At 43.2% G+C, this 19,704-nt stretch overlaps 1 protein-coding gene across 6 annotated transcripts in view; it reads right to left on the minus strand.

Moving 5' to 3' along the window:
- The window catches only part of PLXNA1 (plexin A1), a 300,883-nt gene that overhangs the window by 35,641 nt on the left and 245,538 nt on the right, over positions 1 to 19,704 (minus strand). For all 6 annotated transcript variants that reach the window (XM_083602755.1, XM_083602754.1, XM_083602757.1 and 3 more), the window contains exons 21-23: positions 18,592 to 18,734; positions 10,400 to 10,656; positions 2,892 to 2,958 (exon numbers count right to left, since the gene is read on the minus strand). In XM_083602755.1, coding sequence (XP_083458881.1) covers positions 2,892 to 2,958; positions 10,400 to 10,656; positions 18,592 to 18,734 — 467 coding nt within the window. The remainder of the gene's footprint in view (positions 1 to 2,891; positions 2,959 to 10,399; positions 10,657 to 18,591; positions 18,735 to 19,704) is intronic.

Below are 19,704 nucleotides of genomic sequence, written 5' to 3' on the forward strand. Positions count from 1 at the left end.
GCAGCTGTCAGGAGGAAAGTCAAAATGTCTCTATGGAGCAGCCTTGGGCCGGTAAATGGACAGCAAGAGCAAGTACAGGAGATTTAGGGACAGTTTGCTTAGTTATTAAGGATAGGTGATTAAATATTTTGTCCCCAAATCAATTGGGGAAAAGCCACCACATGTGTACTCTGATCTGTGCTGTGAAAGAACGCTGCCCTGAGACTGTAGAGCCCATTTCTCCGAATGCAGAAAATCTGGGGGCAGCAGGGATCAATGTTCAAATGTATCCAAGGACCATGCTTTCCAGAAGCTTAAGCACATAAAACAACATTGGATATAAGTGTGTGTGTATTCATTAGAACTCGGTATATGTTGGCTCACTAATGACCACCTGCAATGGCAACCATTCTGGTAGGCTCGATTGCTTTGTACCTTTCAGAGATGTGGGAAGAGGAAAGGAGAACGCTGCATGGAAATGAACTTCAGCAGCTGATGTGATCCTGCTCCTCTTCCTCAAAGCAGCTCTAAGAACTTGGTAACTAACCAGCAGGACAGATTTATATACTTGTGCTTGCATGCACAAGGAATGGAGGAATGGAAAGAGCCAGTCCATTGGATTTGGGTGGTGACAAATGGCGCTGCCAAATTCCAGCAGCATGAAGTCAACCCTTCCTTTATCCAGCTTGGAATGCAATTTATCTATTCCAGGAGCTCAGTGCACAGAGATATTTTTGAAGGAGAGAGGTTTTTTAGGGTTTTTTAAAGCACCACATGGGCTCCCGGTGTCTCCTACACACAGCTTGAGGTGTATTTCCAGACCAGACCACACAGCACCACATTCTCAAAAACTTGCGCACCTTTGCTTGAAACACTACATGGAGCCTTCTCTTGGTCATGGCTATATAGGAACTCTACATTTAAGGCTAAGGCTAAGGCTACATCTGCACCATACATTTAAAGCACTACGATAACACTTTAACAGTCATGGCTTCCCCCAAAGAATCCTGGGTAGTGCCGTTTATTAAAGATGCTGAGAGCTGAGACCCCCTGTTCCCCTCGCAGAGCTACAACTCCCAGAGATCCCTGGCTGAAGGTTAAGTTCTGTGAAGGGAACAGGGATCTCCTAAAAACTCTAGAATATAAATTCAATAATTATTATCTTTATTGTACTGTCACAGACCCAGTAAAGATACTAATATACGAGGTTGCCTGAGTCAAGTCATTGGTCTATCTATCTCAGAACTGTCTGACCAGCAGCAGCTCCTCCGGGTTTCAGGCAGGGCTTCTTCTCAGTCATACCTGGAGATGCTGCGAATTGAACACGGGACCTTTCTCATGCAAAGCATGATCCACAACCCTTGCTTAAAGAGTAGGCTATTGCAGAATTTTGAGGCTTCTGCAGAAGAGCTGCAAAAATAAAAAAGCTTCTGGCTACAGAATCCCTTGGTGTTGGAAAGGAGCCAAACCCCATCCCAAGCTTCAGGCAGCCTCTACAGCTGAGAGTCTGTGGCAGAGGCAGCAGTATATTAGGAATGGGTTCCTTCCATTTCTAGCCTTTCTCCCAACAAACTCATGTATTCCATGACTTCACCACCTGAGCTCTCCTAAATTATTCCCTCACCTGGCCCCTGCCAAATCCCAAAGTCATGCAAGAGCTGTAGCTAGAATTAAGTAAACATTGTAGTCTATAGGACTAACTTAACACAATGGCGATTAGACAGTACACCGAAACAAGGATATACAGAGCTGGGTTTTAAGAAAAAATGTTTAAACAGCAACAAAGCACTGTTCTCCTTACATCCTTGCAAAGTGATATATGCTCTACAGTAGCGATATACGTTTATAGATATGGGACGTCCCTAGACAGAGGCAAAGCACGAAGTGCATGTAAGCGATAACATAAATCACCTCTCAGTGGCCGATCACTTGCAGTCTCTGCATAGCTCTCAACTTGCTTGGAAACAATTCAAGCTTTCTTTATCTTAATGAGGGATTGGTATCCCATGAAAAACAGCTCTGCGCCACAATGACTTGCTGAGTGAAAGTCTGGCAAGATCCCAGTGAAACATCACTTTTGACTGACAAACAGGTCTATGTAACTGTCATTAACCTGGGTTTCCTTCTGGAGTGTGGGTAAACTATAGCTCCCCTGACACATGGGCCACAGCAGTGCCAGGCAATGGCAGCCATAATTCATCCATGGTGCAGCAGCTCGTAACTCGGGGCTAGGCAGGGCCTGCAGGTTTTACCTCCACGGAATGTACCTGAATCTGTTTGTGCCTACTGATTTTTCTCCAGCAGACAAGACCAAAGGAAGAAATGAGCTACATACTAATGAGCTGTAATGGGCGGGGAGGGAACCTTGCACCAACTTAATGCAGCTGCAGCCATGCCACCTCCACTGAGATCCTGGGAAATACTGTAATTCAGTGCCACAACAATTCTGGTTGAACAATGACAATTGCAGTTTTTTTTGTTTCCCTTCCATGTAGGGAATTCAATTGTTTACGCTGTTCCATCATCCTTCAGCAGTTCAGTCCCTCCTTCTATCAGCACCTCCCTAAAACCATTAACCCACCTCTGCACCAAACTGGTTTATCATGAAGGGGGGAAAGGGTTGGGGATATCAGGAAAGTGAGTGGAACAGTGCATCAGAGTGACTTCTAAACACATCCAAGTTCTCTAAATGTTATCTAGAAGTTCACGTGGTGATAGCAAAGAATAGAAAGACTGGTAACAATTGTTAGCTTAGTTTTGCAGAAAATTGGGGTATACCAAATGTGGAACCAGCCCTCCCAAACCTTGGTGTTCCCGATTCCCAAGGCACAAGCAATGGTTCTTACAAATCAAGCACCCAAATCTTTTCCCCAGCCTCATTCTACATGGTTAACAAGATGATCCACTCTTACCTTTAAGAACTTGTACAGAAGGAACGTGAACCAATTTGTCAGCATTTTTTCAGCCACCGACTCAGTCCTGTAGGGGAGGTAGGGAGTAAGTGTGAGAACAGGAAAAATCAGAGGCCTCTGATCTTTTCTCAAAGTCTCAGATCCTTTTGCTTTTTCTCTTAAAGGCTTTAAAGGTCAAACCATGAAAGGCAGGAACCTCAAAGCAAAGAGGAAGGTAGCCAGAACACGGGGGTTGCCATGACAAAATCTAAAGATAGTCCTGGCAACAGCCAATCCCACTTTGCCCCCACAGAGCTCATTAGAGTAAAACCTGGACTCCTGCTGGCCACAGCAATAAAAATACAGCTACAGAAAAAGAGTTGACCCAACCTCCATCAGCAAATCTCCAGAGACTGCTCCCCAGAATCATCTTCTGGCCCTTGCTCCACATTTCTAAAGAGTTCAAGGATCTGTATTTTCATTGAGTTTAATGGAATTCACAAAGCTTCCCAGTTAACATTTTGTAGGAGAGCAATAGCTGGGAAAGGCAAGAAAACTCTGAACTATTTTTAAATACTTTTGTATATCAGTGAATAATCTCAGCTGTAAAGTACTCTGTAACAGCCATACATAATTGAACATAGAATCACAGAACTGTAGAGTTGGAAGGGATCCCAAAGGTGACCTACTCCAACCCCCTGCAATGCAAGAATCTCAGCTAAAGCATCCATGACAGAGCTCACACTGACCAACTCCAAAACCAGGTGGTAGACATTGCCTCCCCTTAAAAAGGAAAAGAGGAACATATAGTATTTCCAAAATTGGGGCAGGGGGGAAGAGCAACTGGCCCAGCTTATTCCCCACCAAGGAAGACAGCCTCCAGAAGCTTAAATGATGCTTAGACAATGCTGCCAAGCATCATTGCAATCTCTGGTCTGGTCTAGTAGTGAGCTGAGTTGCCTCTTGTCATTGATTATACCCCAATTGAAATATTAAGATGGGTTTTGTTTGTTTTCTTGCAATAGGTTGTGGAAGGGAGGTCTACATCCAATTTCAGCTTCGACTCACATGAATGAGTCTAGAATATGTTGCAATTTTTTTCCAACAGGGTTTTTGTTTTATTCTTTACATCTCTAACCTGCAATTCAAATGCCTGTCCCATCCACAGCAGTCATGGGTTTCTATTACAGCAAAATATGGGGAGAGCAATTTATATAAATTCCACTGCATGTGAGAGAGTGTGATCAATGAAAAGCTTCTTCCTCCTCTTTAGTATTGTGAGAAAGGTGGGATAAAAAGAGCCCAACATTTATCTGTATCTGAGAGGCTTGGTTTTATTGCACTTGTTTCTCACTTATCATTTCTAGCACACCATAATACTTGACAGGACAGAGATATGCTAAGAAAGAGCTAAGGAGTCTCGCTTCCCTCCGTCTGAGTGTGGGACCATGTTAAACAGATCAATGTAGTGACATCATGAGGATCTGCAGCAGTGTATATTGGAATACTGACATTTAATGGAAAACTAAAACTCTTGCGATTCTGGGGTTTGCCAAGTTCCCAATGTCTGCATGAGTTGGAGAAACCGCTGAATATAACAAAAAATGAATTATTCATATGTCAATATATCAGTGGATATATTGCAAAGAAACAGGGCGTCATACTAGCTTCCCATTGATGTGCTATTATATACTGACAATATAAGATTTGGATTTTATATTTATACATACTACTCCAGACTGCAGATGCTTAGTAATTGCATTTAACTGCAAGTGAACCTTCTTGCATTTCCAGAATGTATGTTCTCATTATATGATCATTGTGTTGCTTTTTGTCCATGACTAAAGACATTGTCATCTAGGAAGGAAGAGTTCCAGTCTAAAGCACATCACATGGCAAACTGGGGGACGGCAGAAAGGAAGGAAGTTTCAATATATTTTCCTATTCACATCAGCCTCTCTCTCTCTCTCTCTCTCTCTCTCTCTCTCTCTCTCTCTCTCCCTCTCTCTCTCTCTCTCTCTCTCTCTCACACACACACACACACAAAGCCAAAGTATTTCAAAGCAGAAGGAGCCCAGAATGAGGAGATCAAGGCCAAGGCCAAAGGGAGAGCTGGGAAGAAGATACGACTGAAACCGTAGAGAGTTGTAGGCAGACAGAGAGAGCTGCTGGTGGAGGCTCAGGGCTTGATCACCAGAGACATGAGCAGATTAGTATACAGAGACAGGGCTGTAAGAATTGAGTCTGTGTTGACTGCCTTCACTATTCATCAGCTCATACCGATGAAAACATTGCTCTGATACAAAAATTAAGATTCACCTTAACATACTTATCAAACAATATTTAAAACTATGCACATTTCTTCCTTAAAATGGAGAAAAATATGCAGGTGGCTCTGATTGAAATTCTTTATTTATGCCTTTTTGGCTGCTCCATCTATTAATCATCAGATCAGTTATTTCGTATTCAAATGCTCACAAAAGTACAAGCGACGCTAATGACCTCAAGGAGGAAACTGCCTCCTCATTGCTATAAGGGAGCAGAAGGGAGGGGCTATGGGGTGTTATTGAAAATAGCAAAACCAAAACAATCAAAATCCCACCAAAAGCTGCACAGATTTTGAGTGGAATTCCCATGAAACAATGGGAGTATCAGGCAGGAGGGAAGACTTAATTACTGCAGATTGCTTTGAGAGAAACCACCTTGCCTGTTGTTGATGCAGTCTAAAAAACCGGTAAAGGGACCCCTGACAGTCAAGTCCAGTCACGAATGACTCTGGGGTTGCGGCGCTCATCTCACTTTATTGGCCGAGGGAGCTGATGTTTGTCCGTTCCGCAGACAGTTTTTCCGGGTCATGTGGCGAGCATGACTAAGCCGCTTCTGGTGCAACGGAACACCGACACCAGAGCAGCGCACAGGAACGCTGTTTACCTGCCTGCCGCAGCGGTACCTATTTATCTACTTGCACTTTTGGGCGTGCTTTCGAACTGCTAGGTTGGCAGGAGCTGGGACTGGGCAACAGGAGCTCACCCCGTCACAGAGATTCGAAACACCGACCTTCTGATCGGCAAGCCCAAGAGGCTCAGTGGTTTAGACAACAGCGCCACCCGCGTCCCTAAAATTTATTTTTTCTTATTTCTCACATAGTCGGCTCAAATATAATTGCTGCCGATTTTCACCTTCTGCTCTGATTAAATGGAGAGTTTCCCTGATTTTGTTTTCCTAGAAGAGCAGATCTGTGCTTGCACGAGGAAGCACATTATCAATGCCCATAAACCTTTTCTTTCACTTTCCCATAAAAACTGAGGCCTGCACAACTTGTGACCCAACAAGCTAAATGCAGTCCATTACCCAGTTAATCTCCTGCTGCTGCAGCCTGCCTTCGGCAGCAGGCTGTGTTCTGGTTGATGGATCAAACAGTGTGTGGGTCTGCCTTATGTTCTGAAAGTGACAACCCTATAGGAACAAGTGTGCTATAATGGCGTTTATTGACTTGACTAAGGCTTTTGACACTGTAAATCGTAATGCCCTGTGGACTGTCTTTCTGAAAATTCGCTACCCAGAAAAATTTGTAAACATCATTCGGCTCCTCCATGAAAATATGACAGCAACAATCACATATAACAATGGCTCTCAAAGTGAACCATTCACAGTGGGCTCAGGTGTTAAATAGGGTTGTGTTATTGCCCCAACTCTATTCATTATTTTCATTGCCATGATCCTACACTTTGTTGAAGGGAAACTCCCCACCAGAGTAGAAATCATATATCGAACAGATGGAAAGCTCTTCAATCTGAGCAGGCTGAAAGCAAAGAGTAAGGTTACAGTAACTTCCATCACAGAGCTTCGGTATGCTGATGACAACGTAGTGTGCGCACGCTCAGAGGATAACCTCCAGACCATCCTAAATATCTTTGCAGAAGCTTACGAAAAGCTTGGCCTATCACTCAACATCCAAAAAACCAAAGTGCTGCACCAACAAGTACAAAATAACCCCTCTGCAGCACCACAAATCCAACTCAATGGTGTAACATTGGAAAATGTCAACCACTTCTCCTACCTAGGCAGTTATCTTTCCACAAGGGCCAACATTGATGCCGAAATCCTGCATCGCCTGAGCTCTGCTAGTGCAGCTTTCTCCCGATTGAAGTGCAGAGTGTTTGTGGACCAGGGCATTTGCAGGGAAAGCAAAATGCTTGTTTACAAAGCTATTGTACTACCAACCTTACTATCTGCTTGTGAAACATGGACCACTTATAAATGCCATCTCCAACTCCTCGAAAGATTCCATCAACAGTGTCTCCAAAAAATTTTACACATCACTTGGGAAGACAGGTGAACTAATGTCAGTGTATTGGATGAAGCAAAGATCACCAGTGTTGAAGTAATGATTCTTCAACATCAACTTTGTTGGACTGGTCATGTTGTGCGGATGCCAGATGATTGTCTTCCAAAGCAACTACTCTATTCTGAACTTAAAAATGGAAAGCGTAATGCTGGTGATCAACAAAAGAGGTTTAAAGACTGTCTCAAGGCAAATCTAAAAAAAATGTAGTATAAACACTGACAACTGTGAAACACTGGCCTACGAGCGCTCCAGTTGGAGAACAGCCTTTACCAAAGGTGTCATGGGCTTTGAAGACACTCAAACTCAGGATGCAAAGGAGAAACATGCTAGGAGGAAGGCACGCTTGGCAAATCCACACTGTGATCAACTCCCACCTGGAAACCAATGTCCCCACTGTGGAAGGACGTGTGGGTCCAGAATTGGCCTCCAGTCACTTACGGACTCATTGTTAAAACCGTGTCTATGGAAGACAATCTTACTCGGCTACGAGTGATCGCAAAGAAGAAAAGAAAAAAGATGGTTAAAGTATTGAACTAGGATCCGGAAGATCTAAGTTCAAATTCCTGCTCAGTTCACTGCGCATTTGAAAATTCCCTCCGTTTTTAGATAGATTTCGCTATATCCACCACGACTAGACTCGCAATAAGAGCTAATTCACACACTATATTCTCTTAAGTCACCAACCTTTGGCTCCTGAGCTCATTTACCTAACAAGGGTATTACAGACCCTCTCAGTTTTACACTGCACGTGGCAGTTCTGTTTGCCACAGGTACACCAACATGACATGTAAAGCACATTTTCAAACATGCAGGAATATGCAGTGGGGAGATGCTGGCAAAGGAACTCATCTCAGGCACATGTTCATTGCCTGCATACAGATATGCATCTTCCCTTCATGTGCTAATGGTGTCTAGTGCAAAAACAAGTATATACACAGCATGTGCAACTTCTCTGTAAAGTGTGAATTGGACCTAATCCTAGGCTGAACACTCTGAAAGGATATTCATTTGTGTCTTTGGCACCACACTGTTCCAAATGGCCCATGATCAGATAAGGAATCTTAAATATATTTTCTTAATATGCTGTTATTCTAAATATTGGCTTTCATTAGGAACAACTTTTCAAGGACTGGATTGCTAAAGGACAAAGAAGGGGAAGCACAGCGACAGACACCGTGGTGTATGTTTAATAATTGCACTGGTTCTGCAGCTGGTGTTTCTTTCAATATTCATTGGCCTGTGATACAGGAGACCTATCTAGCTACCATTTAAAAATTGATGGAGCAGAGCAGATGCAGAGTGGAGCTGGAACGCTGCCCCTGGCTCACACTCTTCCCTCACCTGTTTTGAGGCTCTTTGCTTAAGAAAATCTGCTGGGCTCTGACATTAACCCATCCCAACAATCACCTGGGAGGAGTGGTGTGGATCTGCCCTGAAGAAATGATTGGAAGGTAACGACAAGGGAAGGTAGAGCCCAATGCAAAAGCGAATAGGAAGAGAACACCTCTCTCTTGGACCCACGAGCAAAGAAGCCTGCTCCTGATGCCATCCATTCAAAACATCAGATAGTGTTTAAGGGGCAACAGGAGAAGGCCCATAGTCATTTTGGAAGTAGGGTGAAAGAATTTGCTATTAACAACCTCAGGACCATCCAGGAGCATTTACGAGATTTGTAAAATGCAGGGTTTGTGGGACAGACTGCTGGTTGAGATGCAAGAATACAGGCAATGACTTGCTGCGGTCGGCAGCCAAGGATGCAAGGATACTGCCAGTGAGAGTGGAAGTAATGCAGGGTGCAGAGAGAAGTGGCAAAAATCTACATTAAACCTTCAGTGATAAGTAGTTTTAATTAATGAAACAGCTGCCATTTCTAGCACTCGGATTTTAAAATGATGCCAGCTCTCACAGAGTGAGACTGTTCTTAAGCTAAAACACAGAAATAGGACATCTACTGAGTTCTGAAACAAACAAATTCTCTCTACTATGCATCTAATTCCAAGGCAGGAGGCTGTTCCCCCCAATGGTTTGATTATCTGACTCACAAAATAAAGCTGTGTAGAAGAAACATTTAAAGGCAAAGACCCACCTCTGGTTTCTAAGCTCTTACCATGTGTTGCCCACACACCCTCAAGCCCATATCTGAAACCTTGATGGCTTCAATTTTCTTATTATTTTTTTAAAGACAGAAGGGAGAGGGGGAAGATTCTTGGGTTATTGAATTTTCCACCTAATAACAATTTATTTCCTTGCAAGGTCTGAGCACAGAATCGTAAAATATGCATAGACCTGTTTACAGAGTAAGATCCAAACTACTTTAGCACTGACTCCCTTATCAAATTATTTGCAAGCTCCTTGACACGGGCAAGGCACTTATCTTCCTCTGTCCACTGAACTCCTCTAAGCTGCTCTGCAGCAGAAAATAATGACTATTTCTTTGCCACATGACACAGGAGTAATATTGTGAGTTCAAGAAATTTAAAATACTAGTAGTCTACAGTAAAGGTAGGCTTGTTGAATCTACTTTTGTTTCTCCCCCAGAACCTCAATATCTACCAGCCGGGGCCAGATGCAAAAGACGTACATAAGAATGAAAGACCAGGGTGCCTCTGAGCCATTGAATTTACTATTGGTAGCAGAATTGAACCAAGTTCAGCTTTTTTCCACATAAAAGTCCACTTCTGCTTAATTTTAATTCATTTCAGCAACCAAATTTAGGTGGGAAAATTCCTTTTGTTGCTGCTACTGTTAAAAAACCAGGAGTCAGAAATCCATGTTGATGTACCGCATCTCACTCAGAGATCTAGCAGGAGGTCTTCCTTCTGCCCTCCCTGGTCTATAGAACTACATCTCATGATAGCCTGCGAGGGCTCATCATCCTATATCATCCTTTGCCAACCTGCTTCTCCTAGATGTTTTGGATGACCACTCATATCAGCCTCAGCAAACATGGCTAGGCCTGAGGGGAGTTGTCGTCGAAACATGTGGAAGGTACAAGGGTGGCAAAGGCTATCTTACATTATATTAGAATATAATATGTAAAGGGTGAAGTATGAAAAGGGCAAGTCTGTGAGTCATTCACATTCCCGCTGCCCTCCTCCAGGTCAAGTTCTGTATAACACCAAAGCTTGCCTCAGCAAAAACTCACAAAGACACTTGAACACGTTCCGAGAGAAATGCTCACCTCCTCAAGAGCAGTTTTGGATGGTTCTTGCTCTCCAAGTTCTTTTCGATCAAGTCTGAGAGAAGCTGCTTGAGCACCCCAGTGGCATACTCCATCTCACCCTGCAGCGCTGTCATGATTAAAGAGGCCACGTTGCCCCGATCCCTCATGGAGAAGCTGCGCTGTGCCTCCAAAGTGCGAATGAAGGTCAACAGGAAGTGCTTTTTGTTCAAGAGCTGTCCAAAGAGGCTCAAAGACTTCTCCACGTTTGCCTGGACCTGAGGGAGGGAAAACTTCATTAGATTCAGGTCCAGAGGCTTATCTTAAGAGTTCCTTTGACTCGGTATTTCAAAAGGCCACGAACAGGGACCTCAGGGTCACGAGTACTTAGCAAAACAGATAAAACCTGCTGTCCCAACAGTCAGTGGACTTTAGCAGCAACCAGGAAAATTCACTTTAAAAGTGAGAACTGTCTTCTCTGTCCTCCCACATTCTAATTATTGAGAATTGCCGTTTGGGGAGAGTTTCTTTCCAGCCATCACCATTTAGTGATGATTTAGAGGATAAAGCAATAATGTGCAAGTCCTTTCAAAAGTCTGTTGCATCCCGTATCCATCCTGTACAACTGCTTTGACCAATAATCGCCATTCTGGATGCTTCCAAGGCAATGGGGTTGTCTCCCACTCCACCTTGCCATATAAAAGTAATTCTTTGGCTTCTGCACTCTGTGGATCTAATGTCAAACACGTACATATCAACCAATTTTCGACTGACTTGCATCAAATACACACACACACACATATATATATATATATATGAATGATACTTTATTTTTCTCCCTTTTACAGTGCTTGCAAACCTACTATGTAAGATACATAGAGAATATCTCCATGGGAGGATGAGTATATATAATACATACTCTTTTCCATCCTGTGCACACACGAGTCTCATTGGTTTTATTATAAGAAACAGAGAATTCAGTTGGGCATCCTTTTTTTTTCCCATAAGAAAAGTTGCCAAAATGCTGGGCTTGGCTGGAGAGTAACAGCCAAATTCTTCCTGGATAGATCTGAGTGTACCAAGCTGTCCCCACAGGAAATTCTGATCTTTTGCACTTTCTGCATATGGTCTTAAATGTTACCGTCTGTCCCTGAGATTAGTGATGCCATTTGAAGCATGCCTGGTTTTGTTTTGAGTGGCGTTTTTTAAAAAAAAAAATAATAATAATAATCAGGAAAGGGCATTTCCTCCTCTCCCACATATATTCTGCTCCTGCAGCTGCTGAGTTGTCCTCAGATTTGCTGGTCAGAGCACCTCTACATCCCAAAGTGGATCTCAGTGCCTCCCTAGCCATAAAGCAGATAATTAATGACTAAATCTGATCAGGGCATCTGGTCTACAGAGATTGCTTAGGTGCTTTAGTGCCCCATACTCAGGAAACAAGTAACTCTATTTCTTCGTTAACAATATCCTCTGTCTTGAATCTCCATCTACAGATCCCCGCCCCCCAAGAAGTCCAGGACAAAACTAAAATGGACCCTTATTTAAAGTCAGACTGTTAGCTTCTCTGGGCAGAGACTTTTCTTTTGCTTATGTCACTTTGTAAAGCTGGAGTTTGGAACCTGTGGTCCTATATATGTTGTTGGGCTAGGCTCCCATCATTCTTGCTCACTGGTCATGTTGCCTAGGGCTGCTGGGAGCTAAAGTCCAATGGTACCTCTAGGTTGATCAATCCTCCTTTAAGGTCTTGTGTACAGGTGGTGATATATGATAATGATAAAAGTAGAAGAATCTGCATTGATGAGGTTAGTTAACGCTAGATCTGAGAGTATCACAGGAAGTATTCCTGCATTTGGGTAGTCTTGCATACTGTGCAGGGGGAGGGAAATGGGGAGAAGAAGAGCAAACAGAATGGTCAATGCTGCAGGATATGTTTTAAGATCTTCTTTTTTTTTTTTTAAGTATGCACATATTGGAATTATCGTCTCCAATCAATGGCTCTCACCAGCAGCTACTGAAGGTTGTCATTGAAAACTAAATGCTCACAGTTTGAAACATGGGTTTTTTCCTTGCTTCCTAATGTCTAGAAAAAAAACACATGTCAACATAAGCCCAGCAGGCAATAATTGGATAATCTGCAGGTCAATTCAGAAGGAGGAGGAATTTCAGACACACAAGCCAGCCATATTTCTAGAGACACCCCCAGCACCAGATTTTACAGAAGTGAAGATTCAGAAGCCAAATGTATATTCCTAAAATCCCCTCACCTTCTGAACGTCCAAACTACCTCCCATAGCCTACCTCCAAAGGACACTCAGACATATGTAACTAAAGCCCAACAGCTATGCCTGGTTATACTGTTTCTTCTCTCCACTTCACTCCATTCCAAGTTTTCCCACAAAGTGACTTCCTTCTCACCCCTCCAGAGTTCTTTATGTTTAAGAACAAAGAGATGGGAGAGAGGAGTAGCTGTTGGGGGGGAGAAGGCACAAGTGTCTTTCAACCAGCACTGCTTTGGCTCTTACTAGCCAGGATCTGAGTGTGCAGGGCTGCCTAATGCTCCATTCGTGGTAGATTTCACAGACGGTTTTGTGCAAGGCCACTGCCCTGTACTTTCAGTGATCAAAATAAAGCAAAGCCCTTCACTCTCCCAGAAGCCATGAAGGGAGGATCAGATGGCAGGTTCCTCCTAACTGGGCTGTGTGCTCAGCTTCTAAAGTCAGCGACACTTGATAAGCTCGGAAATTGGTCCTGTCCTACATAAGCGATCTTATCAGAATTGCATGCTACAAATAGAGCAGGGTGGTGGTGACTGCAGCAGCAGCAGCAGCAGCAGCAGCACAAAACATCTGTCACATAAATGATCTCAGCAGGCTTGGCTTACCATCTACAACTCGGAAACCCCACTCCCTTACTCCGTTGCTCTTCTCCTTTTTGTGCAATCTTTAGCAAAGGCAAATGACCAAAAAAGAATTAAGCATTTAATCAAGGCTTTAAATTTGCACAAAAGCAGTGAAATAACAACCCCAAAGATAAGAAAAAGTGCTAATGACAGCCCTATGATTGGCTCTGGATATTATTATTATTATTATTATTATTATTATTATTATTATATGAGTGCACATGGAGTGGGGAAGGGAAATTGGGGGGGGCACACAGTGCCTACTCCTTCCTAGTCATTTGCAATACCTAGCACTAAACTCATTCTAATTAAGATCACAAACAAAAAGATTACAAACACATCATATCAGTCTTTTTTTTAAAAAAAGCCATGCCAGTTATATTTAATACAGGGTTTTCCCTCTTGTAATTTCATTTTACCAACCAAACATATATGGTTTCTCTGAAATTAAAATTACAGCTGGGAAAGCCTTGCGTGTCCTCTGTTTAATTAGTTCTTTGAACATATATACCTGATTATGCACTGCAGTTTCAAAGATCTGCCAGATCTAGCCTATGGGGCAATGCTTCCATTTCCTTTTCCAAGAGGACTGTTCCACACTCTAAAGTCATCCCAATTTATCCAGATTTAATAATAAAAAATTGTAAATAATGGGAATGCTACTCATCAGGATTTCAGGGATTCATGCATGGAGTAAGCACACCAAACTCCAATAATGAGGAAAGATGGAAACAGAAGGAACTTCTTAAAATGGGTGCACTGTTCTCCAGAGTCTCCCATTTGCCAGTGTTTGGAAGGTTTGTGGTTCATTTGTTTTGTTTTCACCTTATCCTTGTACCAGTAATTTAAAGTCCCTGTCTCCTGGCTGCTGTGTGCCCCCTCTCTCACTCTCTTCCCCCTCGATCATTAAGGAGGTAATGACAGGCAGAGTGCGATCACAACAAAGCAACAGCCAAGAGCTTGAAACACAGATGGGCCAAAAAACCTCCAGCACATTCCAGAGAGGATAGAAGCAGAACTCTCAGATTCAGATGCTTAGATTTCAGGCTACCCTTGCAGACGGAATCTGAAAATCCACAAAGGATACACGTTCTGGTACAAGTTAAGATGGGGAAGCAATACTTTTCCAAGGTAACCACTTGCTACTGACCAGCATTAATATATAGCAAAAACGTGAAATGGACCTATGAAACTGCCCATCACTCTGTTGCTATTCTCCCCCTCCACATTGCCAGCATGCACACACAACCAGAATCCACATGCCATGAAATTAACTGCGACTTACTTTTCTCACTTTTGCTTTCTCAAACTCATAAGGGGCTTTACACACAATCATTTTTACACAGATCGTGTATGCCTTGAACCTAACGGCGTCGCTTTTCAATTCACACAGTCCAACTAGGCATAACGGCAGGACTCTAAATTTGTGCCTCCCAAATCTGTCACCCAGGTAACTCACATTCTGTGCTCCAAAAAAAATTGGCAACTTAATAAAAGTCATGAACATACCCCCCCCCCAAAAAAGCCAATATTTGCTGCAACATGCTTTAGTCTAAAAACAACAGCTGAGTTGGGGCAGGTTTTTTTGGAATGGTAAGTGGTGATATATTAGCAGGTGATGCTTGGATAGATGAAAGTCAATTGGGATACATGAGCAGGAAAGCCTAACTGGAAACTAGGGGTAGTGGTGATAGCAGACTACAATCACTAGGACTCCTTCGCAGATACTGGTTTTTACATTTCAAGTGGAATCCCTTTAATTACAAGGGCAGAAACTTTTTCTTTCAAAGCAAAAATGAAGGGTATTATTAATTGACTTCACATATTTGATGTACATTCCACCAGAAATTATAAGTGGAGGACAGATTAAAGAGTAGCAAAACAGAAGGTTTCCCCCACCATGCCTAAGAGCATTTTAAAGAGCGTGGTGGTTTTTTTAAACGCCACAGATTAACATTGGTTAGTGAGAAGGCTCCTATAAACACAGGATGAATTAATGGAAGTCCACCTTGACTAACTGAACAAAATCATAGATAAAGCCTATTCGACTCCATTAATCCCTACTGAATGAGCAAGACAAAGGCCACAAACACCAGAAGCAACAGAGCAATGGAAATGTGTCCCAAAAGGTTTAATGAGAACTTTAATCTATAATAACTGAATGAAGAGGCAATCCATATTTATTTCAGATACGTTGATTTTGTAAATGGTCTGCTATTTTCAATGTGAAATCCTCACAACGGAGGCCTTTCCTCTTTACCCAAAGCAACACCTTCCCTGTGCTGGAGAGCTAAAAGCATCCAACAGCTTCTTAAACTGGAGGACCACGGCGAGAAGACCTGATGGCAGGCCCACAACTGGGGAAGACTAGATCACAGAAGCACCGGACTGTGCTCAGCTACAGTGAGCAACCTGTGCACTTGCACTGACAAGTGCTTGATTCTCTGTAATTAATAACTGCATCGTGTTCTGGAGCTGATTACTTCTCCCAAATATGTTACGAATCCTGCGTCAACATTAATTACTCTGTGAGGTCAGCAGTGAGGGGAAGTTAAGGCCACCCCTCACTTCTCCAATCAAAAACATCCTTGTTATACAGGAAAACGTAAAGCCAATTTTTGCACAATTGCTTGTACTAAATTAAGCGGACATTGTAAGGGCTGGCAAAGGGAGGAGGAGTCGGTATGGGGGGAAGGAAAGGGAGAGGCCACACTGGGGGAAATGGAGCCAGGGAATCTGATGATGTCAGACAAGTCTCTTGGAAATGTGCGGCTGGTCATGCATCAAACAAGCCCAATTGAATAAACCAAGTGCTGCAGAAAATGACAGTAGCAGTGATATTAATATAAATATTGATATTAATGTCAGTGAGCATGGTAGCCACGCAGCAGTGACCCAAAAATCATTCTGACCAGCATGTGGAAATGTATGCCTTGCCAGCATGTTGGCCCTTTTATTAAGGACTTGAGAGATCAGATCAAAAGCCTATCTACTCCAGCATCCGGATTCTCCCCCAGTGCCCAGCCAGATGCCTGTGGGAGGCCCACAAGCAGCATATAATGGCAATAGTCCTCTCCCACTATTATTCGGCAGCAACTGGCATTCAGAGGCATACTGCTTCTGATCTTGGAGTCAGAATAGAGCAACCACAACCAGCAGCCATCAACTGCCTTACCTCCTTGCCCCACAAATCTGCCTAGTACCCCCTTAATGCAATCTAAGTTGGTGGCCATCAAATCTTTTGATAGACAAAGTATTTATTCACATAACATATGCTATCTTGAATCTCCCACTACCCAGCTGCTCAATATGGCCACAGGTTTCAGCATTATGAGATACTAGACCTTCATTGACCTTCAATGTTACAGAGATGGCAGCACCATTGTACATTTTCCTTCTACAGAGATAACACCTCAGAACTACAGCCATCTATCTCAGTTACAGTGGTAGCCCCTCTGGTCCACGTGTGTGTGCTTAAATCACATCAAAGGGGAAGTACACAGCCACATGCAATCAATCAATATGTGAAGATCCAACCAAGTGTGCAGAGCATTGAAGATAAACACAAACTGTGCCTCTCAGAAAAAGTTCTCCATAGAGTGAGAGAGCATTTGGTTAGAGATGTACCACACAAACACACACACACACACACACACACACACACATTTTGTCTGCAAAGAAAGGATGGACCTGTCAGTGAGGGCCTCAAGACAGAGCAACACAAACACCAGAGGCAACTGACCGGGTCATTGGCTCTCAAGAAGCTGAAGTTATTTCTGAGATATTTTGCACACACACACAACATTACCCACATGCAAAGCACAGGCTCATTCTGAGACCGCATAGGTAATAAAGACCAGCACAGTGAGCTTGCAAAGGAGATACGAAGTAGCGGTGCAGTTCATGTCACAGAAGCAGAAGCACTGAAATGAAAATGGCACAAAGCAGCAACGCCCCGCTGTGCAGTACAGAACAGCCCAGTGCTGTACAGATATTTCCAAACAATTTGCCCAGTCTATTTTTCAGCGTGCCAAACGACAGCGATGCCATCAATTCAATCAAGAGACTTTCCCACACCCTGATAGATTTTGCTGTCAGGAAAATGTCTCTGCTCTTATTTGCTTTTATTCGTTTTCATTCTGCTCCTACTCATTGAAAAATCCTATCTACTTGGATCTGCCTCTAGCAACAACTTTGCTGCCTATCTTCAATGCTTAGCCATATTACATACGGCTCACTCTGCTCTTGCCCCATTTAACCTATCCATAACAACCTAAAGAACAACAGCAACACCGTCTTTCTCTTACTTGCTGTCAAGCAACATCTTTCTGCAACTGCAATGCTCAGGCACAGGCACAATACTTCAGTTATTCTCAGGGCAACTAAAGGAAAAATGAGCAGAACTGATGTCTCCTTGCTCTGGAATTTAGTGAAAGAGGACCAGCAGCAATAGTAGGAATGCACCAGTGTAGCTGGTTCAGTTATGGTTGCTGGAGATGAATGCTCTAATCTTGCTGCAGCCATTCGCTTGCTAGGTGGCCTTGGTCAGGCTCAATTCCCATTTTGTAAAACTGGGATGACAGTGACTTACTTCGTAAGGTTGCTGTGAGAATGAATGAAATGAGAATTTCAAACTTGTTCTTTTGTTCAGCGTGCTATAAGAAATGGCAACAACTGGGGAAAGCTCAATAGAATATTATTTTTATTCCTGGATCTCCCAGTCAGTCTGACTCCCTAATGTGCATCGCACCCATGAATCAATGTTTCCCCATTATTCTCTTTATACCTAGCTCCTAGCAGTTTGGAAATTCCCCCCCCCCATTCTGAAAAAAGGGTCCTATGAGCCAGCATTTGGGGAACTATCTCAGATAAGTCTCCCTCACATTTTTAGTGGTTGTTCACTTTTTAGTCAAATAAAAATACACCATGAACAGTTAATGATGGACACAACAGCACAGTTATCCTGCTGAAAAACTCTCCAAGACACACTTGAGGTCAAAACAAACAACCCCCTAAGCTTATATAAGCAGCAGAATCTTCAATGTGCCCTCTCTAAAGAGAATCAAATCCTGTGGGTGGTGGGAAGTGGTGAAGCTGTCTTGCTTTAAGGTCATCAGTCTAGCCTAAGCCACCAATAAACCCAGACCCCAGACACTTCAGCTCCTTGTGAAACAGGAGAGAAGACTCAGAGAAGACTGCAGCAGCAAGAATCCCTCCTCCCCACAGGCATAAACTCACAAAGCTCAGGAAGGCAAATGTAAGCCAAGCTGAAATGTTATCCAAGCAGACACACATACACACATTACCACACCTCCATTTCCTTCAGCACAGGGTGGTCTTCTATTCCCGGGAAGAGGACCCTCATGGCATAGGTGCGATAATCCAAGAAGGGGATGCCGGCTCCATCCAAGTCATTGGTCAGCTCATGGATGTCTGTCTGCAGCTCGGCAAAAGCTGGGAAGGAAAGATCAGATTAAACAAGAAGCCTATATGCATCAGCTCCCAACTGGCCAGGGAATAGCCTGCAGGCCTAATCTTGGCCAATATAGTCTAGTGTTAAAAGGCCATGGCTAGTTAAAACAATATCCCCAACTTTATTTAAGGAAAAGAAAATTAAACAAACATTACATCAGAAGCTTCTTGCCCCCCACTAAAGAGACAGAAGAAAAAACGCAGCACAAAGATACAATGGCTTCCTCCAAAGTTATGAAGTGACAGCAGAGAAGAGAACCAAGACCCAATTTACAGAAAAGAAACCAGAAGGGATCTCTCTTGTGCCCTCTAGTCCAGTTCCATGATACTGAAGCATAGGTGGCAGGCAGGTAAAAGGCCTGGAGGCTGGTGTTTTGGCATAAGACTACCTTTGTGGCTGCACACATAAAAAGAGATGGAGAATGACAAAATGCCGGCAGAATTTTTTATTTTTTTAAAGGAAGCCTTGGGCTAGAGGAAACAGTTCTATGTCACAGGAATGTCCTCCCTGTGTTCTGATTTCACATCTCACAAGTCCTATAGCAGTTGGCTTTGCTGGGAGGAGCATGCCAGAGGAGAAATGGCATCCTGCACCTTTAATGGCACCTACAAGAGGAAGCAGGTTGTTTGTGCATAGGTTCCAGTGCTGTACAAGTGAGAGTTTATAGGGGGGGATGTGGGAGGGGGGGAGAGAAATCAAATTAATGGCACTTTAAAAAGGAAGCTAGAAGCGGCAGAGGGCTGTAGGCTGATCAGTTTGATGAGAAAAAACAAACTGTCAGCTTGAAAGGCACACTATCTTATCTGTAACTAGTGGGACTAGAAAAGAGAAAAGGCAGAGAAGATATTGCAGCTTTTAATTAAAAGCAGATCCTTTTATCTGCCAGCTGTGGAAGACAAGGCGAAATCTCCTCCACATGCTCCCCCCTCCCTCTACAATCCTCTCTGTCAC

This window comes from Podarcis filfolensis, assembly GCF_964270895.1.
Source record: "Podarcis filfolensis genome assembly, chromosome: 2".
NCBI classification, from domain to species: domain Eukaryota; kingdom Metazoa; phylum Chordata; class Lepidosauria; order Squamata; family Lacertidae; genus Podarcis; species Podarcis filfolensis.